The sequence below is a fragment of the Aptenodytes forsteri genome, unplaced genomic scaffold (genome assembly GCF_000699145.1).
Source record: "Aptenodytes forsteri isolate BGI_AS27 unplaced genomic scaffold, ASM69914v1 Scaffold725, whole genome shotgun sequence".
In the NCBI taxonomy this organism is placed as follows: domain Eukaryota; kingdom Metazoa; phylum Chordata; class Aves; order Sphenisciformes; family Spheniscidae; genus Aptenodytes; species Aptenodytes forsteri.
The window spans coordinates 1-7,636 of NW_008795570.1; the positions used below are offsets into that span (position 1 = coordinate 1).

The 7,636-nt window shown below is 68.0% G+C and overlaps 1 protein-coding gene across 1 annotated transcript in view; it reads left to right on the forward strand.

The window, feature by feature from the left end:
• Nucleotides 1–457: 457 nt before the first annotated feature.
• LOC103901364 (cullin-9) overlaps nucleotides 458–7,636 on the forward strand; it is a gene marked incomplete at its 5' end in the record, with an annotated part of 25,182 nt that continues 18,003 nt past the window's right edge. Inside the window, 17 exons of the mRNA XM_019472837.1 lie at nucleotides 458–842; nucleotides 1,049–1,250; nucleotides 1,560–1,767; nucleotides 1,872–2,065; nucleotides 2,211–2,428; nucleotides 2,572–2,803; nucleotides 3,150–3,255; nucleotides 3,589–3,816; nucleotides 3,982–4,072; nucleotides 4,157–4,328; nucleotides 4,530–4,635; nucleotides 5,035–5,130; nucleotides 5,223–5,398; nucleotides 5,941–6,074; nucleotides 6,154–6,330; nucleotides 6,724–6,839; nucleotides 7,337–7,519. Of these exons, the coding sequence (XP_019328382.1) occupies nucleotides 458–842; nucleotides 1,049–1,250; nucleotides 1,560–1,767; nucleotides 1,872–2,065; nucleotides 2,211–2,428; nucleotides 2,572–2,803; nucleotides 3,150–3,255; nucleotides 3,589–3,816; nucleotides 3,982–4,072; nucleotides 4,157–4,328; nucleotides 4,530–4,635; nucleotides 5,035–5,130; nucleotides 5,223–5,398; nucleotides 5,941–6,074; nucleotides 6,154–6,330; nucleotides 6,724–6,839; nucleotides 7,337–7,519 (3,024 nt within the window). The remainder of the gene's footprint in view (nucleotides 843–1,048; nucleotides 1,251–1,559; nucleotides 1,768–1,871; nucleotides 2,066–2,210; nucleotides 2,429–2,571; nucleotides 2,804–3,149; nucleotides 3,256–3,588; nucleotides 3,817–3,981; nucleotides 4,073–4,156; nucleotides 4,329–4,529; nucleotides 4,636–5,034; nucleotides 5,131–5,222; nucleotides 5,399–5,940; nucleotides 6,075–6,153; nucleotides 6,331–6,723; nucleotides 6,840–7,336; nucleotides 7,520–7,636) is intronic.

Here is a 7,636-nt window from a genome sequence, read left to right on the forward strand (position 1 = left end):
GAGGGAGAACGTTAGGGGAGGGCCCGGGCCCGGAGGAGGAGACGGCAAGCGTGAGCTGTGCAGGGACAGCCTGAACGAGGCAGAAATGGGACTGAAATGGGAGGGTGAGTGGGGGATGGCGAAAGCGTGGGGAGCTGGGCACAGCAGAGGGGTGAGGAGAGATGAGAGGAAACGCAGTCTCCCATGACCCTGGAAGAGTGACTGTGTCCAGTGAGGTTTGGGTAGGCGAGGCAAGCCCATGGGGCGATTCTGCCGGTTGCAGTTGGGTGGTGAGTGCAGGTGGGAGGTCTGGTCTGGTGGTAGTTGGGCTGGGGACAGCCAGGGGAGGGTGGCACTGGGGAATGGCCCTGGGGGTCTCTGGCGGTGCAGCCTTTCTGTCTGTTCTGGCACTGGCCGTCACAAGGGGCGTGGGGTCTGTGGCGAGTCCGTGAGGGTTAACTTGACCCCATCTGTCCAGCTGTCGGAGGTGGATGAAGAAGCCCTGATCCAGCTGTCGGTACCTGCGGAGCTGGCCCAGAAGGTGCTGCGGGTCTTGGAGAAGCGGTGCCAGGGCAGTGCTCAGCGTGACCTGCGCAGCTCCCACATCTATGCCAAATACTTCCTCGGTAGCGGGGCCAAGCAGGATGGCGGGGGGAGCACCGTGGTATCCTCAGAGGGTGCCGGCTGCAGGAGCACTGGCTCTGAAGCCACGACAGCCAAGGCAGCGAAGGAAGACCTTTCTGCAGCCGCAGTGCCGCCCCGAGCCCCCGCTGTGGCGGTGAAGTCAGATTCCCAGCTGTTCAGCGAGCTCCTTGAGAGGGAAGGGCTGTTCTTCCCCGAGGTGACAGAGGAGCAGATCAAAGGTAATCTCCTGCTACGCGCTGGGGCACATGCGCAGTGCTGGAGGCGGCTCCGTTGCCTCGATGGAGGAAGGCTCTGGGCAGGGCATGGGAGGCAAGGCACGGGAGGCAAGGCACCTGGAGGTTGCCTGGGGAGGGGGGGCCTGTGGGTGCATGGCACCCCGGGAGTTGCTGCCCTGACGCCTGTGTCCCTGCCTCCCTCCCGCCAGTGTTGGGCAGCTCCGAGGGGGTGAGCGAGAGGGGCTCGCTGTCCAAGATTGCAGCCATGGTGGATGTGATCCAGAGCAGCAGCTCAGAGGTGGGGCTGCGCTTAGCTGGGCTCAAGCACATCATGAAGATCCTGGAGGAGGAGCCTGAGCCCCAGGAGCAAGTCGGCAAAGCCCAGGGTGGGCTGGGGACCAGGAGTGTTGGGTGAGCTATGGGGTGCTGCGCACCCTTCCTGCTGGCTGGGGAGGGCCGTGTCAGCAGGGTGGGGGACGGAACTGGAGGTGGGAGTGCGGGAGGTGGCAGTGGAAGCGTGAAGGCCGGTATGTCCCCGCGTGCTCGGCAAGAAGAGGGGTGGATCTTGTGTCCCTTTGTCCCAGGCAGTTTCATTCCTGGGGCTGACCCAGCTGCGGTAGAGCCGTGTGGGCAGGGAGAAAGTGGCTGGCGGGGCCCGGGGAGCCGGTGTGCCAGCAGCAGTGCGAGGCTGCTCCTCCTGAGGCGTCCTTTGCCATGCAGGGAGAAGCTGGTGAAGGTGGCAGTAGAGCTGCTGAGCACTGAGGTGGCAGAGAAGGCCCTGGTGGTGGTGACGCTGCGGCTGCTGGCCGTACTCATGGCGAAGTATGACTGGCGCATGCTGTTTGCCACGGAGGGCGGTGTGCGGGCTGTGCTGGCCTGCATGCAGCAGCACGCCTCCTCTGCCCTGGTGCAGCAGGCTGGCCTGGCGGTGAGCATGGCAGAGGGGATGCTGTAGGTGGGTGGGCAGGGTGCAGGCTCGCCCAGGTGTGGCGGAGAGGCCTGCTGCCCTTCTGACTGCTGTTGACCTTGCAGGCCCTGAAGGTGCTGGTGGGAGCTGTGGCCGGCGAGCCAGGAGGTGCCGGTGGGAAGCCCTTGCCCCTGAACCATGCTGACGCGCAGATGATGCGGGAGATCTTTGCCAGCATCGGCTCTGCCTCCAGCGAGGGCTCAGCAAGCCTGCTGAGTGCCATCCCTGCTGCCATGAGCACCTTGCAGAGGGTCCCAGGGTAGGGGCAGAGTGAGGACAGCATCTGGGGGTGGGGGGGACCCTCTGCATGGGGGGGAGCGGGCAAGGCAGGCAGGTGGCTTGTGGGTGCAGGGGAGGCTCCGTGCTTGGGGGAAGAAGGTGCCTGCATCGCTCTGTCCCTGCAGGGGCTCCTCAGGCGTGCAGAACGGCTTGCTGGTGGTGAACATGCTGATCGACAGCCACCGGGGCCTGGCGGAGCAGCTGGCAAGCTGCGATCTCCCCACGGTGCTGCAGAGCTGCTGGTGGGACAGGCAGAGCACTGGCTGCCCTCACGCCATGCTGGCCCTCAGTGCGATCAACCGCCTTGCGGAGCACCGGATACCCCTGGGCCCAGAGACGGCAGGTAGCGTGCCGCCCGCACTCCCTGCCGTGCCACGGCCCCACGGATGCAGCGGGCAGGGCTGCCTCGTCTGCCAGGGCAGAGCACCCCGCTGGTGGCTCTCAAGCGAGTGCCTGGGCTGGGCCCATGTGTCCTTGTCATGGCAGGCAGAGAGGCCCCACTGGACCTGAGGGATGTGCCGACGCTTCTGGACGGCCTGGGGGACGGCACCTTGTCCAAGGACGTGGTGGTGGCCCTGGAGCGGCAGCTCTGCGGTGAAGGCCCCGTCCCCTCTGGCGAGGCAGCCCGGCTGCTGCAGGACCACAGGTGCTTCAGGCTGCTGCTGCACAGCTTTGAGCTGCTGGGGGCGGAGAAGGCTGTGAGCCTGAGCATCCTCAGGTGGGTCCAGGGGGATTTGGTGGGGGTCTGGGGCCTCTGCAGCAGGTGTGTGAGTGCTGGTGGTGATGCTGGGGGGACACAGCGCATGTTTGTGGGTCCTGATGGGGCTGATCTTCTTCACCAGGGGCAGGTGCACCCCAGCACATATGCGGCTGCTGATTGGGGTGTCCTGGGGCACAGGGCCATGTGGGGACAGAGCAGCACGTGCCTGGGTGCTGGTGGGGTGTCCGAGGTGCCTGGGGAGCCTTGGCTCCCAGTCCCTGTGGGGTGCCGGCCTTCCCAGTGGGCTGCCTCTGGCACCGCTGTCTGTGTGCCCTGGCCTGAGTGGGCCCCCTCCATCATTCAGGATCCTGAACAAGTTCTTGGACGGTTACCAGGAGGATGAGCTGCCCTGGCACGAGTGTGTGGAGCCCTGTTTGTCTTCCCTGAGTGCCCACAGCAGTGACCGGGAGGTGAGGGGGCCCGGGGACTCCCAGCAGGCAGGGGTGGCTTTGCTGGCTGTGCCGTGCATCGGCCGGGCCTGGCGTTGGTGAAGCGGGGTCCCCGCCTGCAGCAGCCCGGCCTTGTTGTGGCCAACATGCTGGGAGAGGTGGGGAGCGGCTGTCCCGGCTGTGGCCGTGGCCATGTCCCGATGGCTGATGGTGCCCAGCGCCATGCCCGGCCAGGCTTTCCTGGGCACTGCTGCGGCGTCGGGGTGGAGAGGATGGAGCGCTGCAGCACCCCGCTGCTGGGGCCTGGCAGGTTCCCGGCACCGGCCCGGCCGCTCACGGCTGCCTGCTCAGCAGGTGGTGCAGGAGGTCGTTGGCTTCCTGCACCGCCTGGCCACCGCCAGCAAGGACTGCGCGGTGGTGATGTGCCGTGTAGGCACCCGTGAGGCTCTGTCCAAAGCCCTGGACAAGCACAGTACGGCTCCGTCGCTGGCGCCAGCCCTGCTCGACCTGGTGATTGACTGTGAGAAGTACGCCAGCCTCTACAAGAAGCTGACGACGAGCATCTTGGCTGGCTGCATCCAGGTGGGCTGGGGGAGGCCCAGCTGTGCTGGGGCTCTGGGTCTTGGGGCCGTCCAGCTGTCCCCAGCGCCGAGGGGCGGCCTTCTGCTGTCTGCCTGCCGCAGCCCTGCGGTGGGCGAGGGGAGGAGGACCCAGGGCCCCCGGTAAGAGCCTCTCCCCATCCCGTAGCTGGTGCTGGGGCAGATTGAGGAGCACCGCCGGAGCCACCAGCCCATCAGCATCCCCTTCTTTGACGTCTTTCTGCGCAACCTGTGCCGAGGTGAGTGCGGGGAGCGGGAGCTGGAGCCCTGTGCCTGGCACGTGCTGGCCTGGCAGCTGGAGGCTCCATGTGCTCTTCCCACAGGCTCCAGCGTGGAGGTGAAGGAGGACAAGTGTTGGGAGAAGGTGCAGGTCTCCTCCAACCCGCACCGGGCCAGCAAGCTCACGGACAGGAACCCCAAGACCTACTGGGAGTCGAATGGCAGCACTGGCTCCCACTTCATCACCGTCCACATGCAGTGTGGTGTGGTGGTCAGGTGGGGCTGGGCTGGGGGGCCTTGGGGCCAGGAGGGCCAGCGGTGTGCGGGGAGGAGAGGGCTTTGGGGATCTGTGCGAGCCCTGCCCCAGTGGTCCCTGTCCTGGGGGTTGCTGGACGTGGGCAGCAGTGCTTGGGGCTGGCAGGGGCCAGGGCAGGGAGGTGGGAACTGCTGGGCAGCACCGTGTTTGCTGCGCTGCAGGGAGATGAGCATGCTGGTGGCCAGCGAGGACTCCAGCTACATGCCAGCCCGTGTCGTGGTGCTGGGGGGAGACAGCCCTGCCGCCATCAGAACTGAGCTCAACGCGGTGAGTCTCGCACAGGCTGCTGAGGCCATGGGACACCACGGGAGCGGTGGGCTGGTCCTTGCTGTGCCCTGTGAAGGTCTCGCCCTGGTGCCGGGGCCCTGGGAGGCGCCCCGCAGGGAGGTGGGGATGGCAGGAGCTGTGCTGCGGGAGCCTCCTCCTGGCTGTAGGCAGTGGGTGCTGGAGACGTGGGCATGGGCAGCCCTGCAGCCCAGTCTGCAGCAGGCTGGTGTGCTGGGGCTGTGAGGCAGAAGTGGGGCCCCGGTGGGGAGTGCCCTGTGGCTGCGTAGGGGCTGCTGGGGGGGACAGAGGCCATGGCTTTAATGGGGGGTGGCCAGGGGAGCATGCAGGGGGGCTGGCGCTCGCTGCCTGGCGTGCTGAGGGCTCGCTGTCTGCCTGCAGGTGACCGTCCTCCCCTCAGACAGCAGAGTGATCCTGCTGGAGAACATGACCCGCTTCTGGCCCATTATCCAGATCCGGGTGAAGCGGTGCCAGCAGGTAGGGGAGCAGGGGGCCGGGCCAGGGAGCTGGCAGTGTGGAGCCTCAGGGCCATGCCTGAGGAGCATGCTGAGGGTCCCGCTCTCCCATAGGGCGGCATTGACACACGTGTGCGTGGCATCGAGGTGCTGGGTCCCAAGCCCACTTTCTGGCCCATCTTCAAGGAGCAGCTGTGCCGGCGGACGTTCCTCTCCTGCACTGCTCGGGCTCATGCCTGGTGCCAGGAGATCTGCCGGGACCGGGGGCGACTGCTGCAGCTCTTCGGCAGGTGAGTTGTCTCCTGGCTGCGCCATCGCATCCCCGGTGTCCCAGGGCCTGGGGGGATGGTGCTGGCAGCCCGCAAGGGGACTGCAGGGCCAGGAGAGGAGCAGCCGGGTGTCCTGCCTGGGCAGGGAGGGGGCCTCGCTCCTCCCTGACCACCAGCGGTCCCAGAGGGCCAGGGCCACCTTGGGGTCCCCCAGGTTTAAGCTGGGCACGTGGGCACGGCTAACCCACCAGAGAGGTGCCCCGCAGGGGCTGGCGCGTCCTGACCTGGCGGAGGTCGGTCAGGCACAGGCAGGATCTCGTGGCCAGAGGCACCACGCAGCCCCCCAGTTTGGCGGGGGCCGCGAGGGCCCCGAGGCCCAGTGCGGGCAGGGCCCGGGGGCAGCGAGGGACCCTGGCTGCTGGGGGCAAGTTGGGCTGCTGAGCCGTCGTGCCTGGCAAGGGGCAGGGCAGGGAGTGACCACCACGCTCTGCTTTCCTGGGGGAGTCCCCCTGGCTGTCGGCAGGTGCCCAGCAGCTGTGTGTGCTGCCCGGTCGCTGTTGCAGGCTGAACCGGGCGCTGCGGCACGAGCAGGGCTTTGCCGACCGCTTCCTTCCTGACGACGAGGCGGCCTGGGCCTTGGGCAGGACGTGCTGGGAGGCCCTGGTGAACCCCTTGGTGCAGAGCATCACCAGCCCAGGTACCCTGCACTCTCCCTGGCCCGTCCGCACCGTGCCCCAGGCTGAGGCACCCCGCTCTGAGTCTGGTTGGCCTCGCAGACCCCCACGGCGTCAGCCCCCTGGCCTGGCTGCTGAGCGAGTACCTGGAGAGCGTGGAGCCGCCCCGCCGCGCCACGAGCCGTGGTGCTGTCTTTGGTTCCCGTGTGCGGCGCCTGACCCAGCTCCTGGTGCACGTGGACCCCAGCGGCCCAGAGCCAGAGGAGGCAAGAGCAGCTGGTGAGCGAGGGGCTGCCCTCCCGTGGGGCTGGGAGGACAGTGGTCCAGAGTGCCAGGCTGCGGCCGTGGGGATCTGCTGGGGAGCTCTGGGGAGGGCCCTGTGGCACAGGAGGCTCCCAAGCCGGGGGAGGCTCGTGGCCGTGCCCCCGCAGTGGCCCTGCCTCCCCGGCATCTCCTCTGTCCTGCGTCCCCCGAGAGAGGGGGAGGCTGCTGGTGGTCAGTGTGCGGAGCCTGCCCACGGAGCCACGCTGAGCCCAGGGTTGTCCCTTGGCAGGCGGGAAGGAGTCCCCGGCATTCTGTCCTGCGTCCCCCGAGAGAGGGGGAGGCTGCTGGTGGTCAGTGTGCGGAGCCTGCCCACGGAGCCACGCTGAGCCCAGGGTTGTCCCTTGGCAGGCGGGAAGGAGGGGAAGAACAAGGAGGTGCCGGCCAGGGCTGCGAAGGCAGTGGTGGAGAAGTCGAGCAGCCTGTGGGGCATCTCACAGTGCTGGCGTGGCGTGGTGCAGCAGCAGGTAGAGCTTGGAGGGCCGTCCGTGGGGGCCAGAGAGGGCACGTGGGACCCTGCACCGGGCGGGTGTAGGGGGGAGCGGGGCCTGGCGGTGCCCTGGGAGCATGGGGAGGGCGCAGGGCTGTTCCTGGCCTCTGTGGGGACAGCCCTGCTGCGCTTGCCGCCCTGGCAGGGCTCAGGTGTCAGCCTGACCCTACGCCCAGGCTGGTGCTGCAGGCTGGGAGACAGGTACAGTGTCGGGCTACTTATTTCCTGCTGGGCTGCTGCTGCGCTTCTGTCCTGCCCCTGCAGCCCCTGCCCAGCCCTCAGGGCTGTGCTCCCGCCTCGCCGCAAGCTCTCGGTAGCCCGTGGCAGCACCGGGGCCTCTAGTCGGCCCCTAGCCGGGACCTAGGTGGTGTCGGCAGTTGGTGTCGGCAGAGTGAGGCTGGGGCTGCAGACGTTCCTGCGGGCCATGGGCGCGTCCCGCTGCGGGGCTCACCCCTCTCCTGGCATGTCCCACAGGTGCAGCGGTTCCTGGAGGCGGCAGGGCAGGCGCCGGACCTTGTGGAACGATACTGTGGGCTGTACCAGCGCCTGCGTGGTGCCACGGAGGAGCTCTTTGGGCAGCAGGCTGCCTTTGTGCTGGCCCTGGGCCAGGGCTTCGCGGGGGCTTTGCTGCAGCTCTCCTTCCTTACCACCCTGCATGTGAGTCGAGGGAGCGTGGCACCAGTGCTGGGGTCCCGGGCGCAGGCTGGGGAGGCCGCCCTGGCGCACGGCCTCGGGGCAAGCTCTGGGTGGGCGGTGTCCTGCCCTCCCCCACCC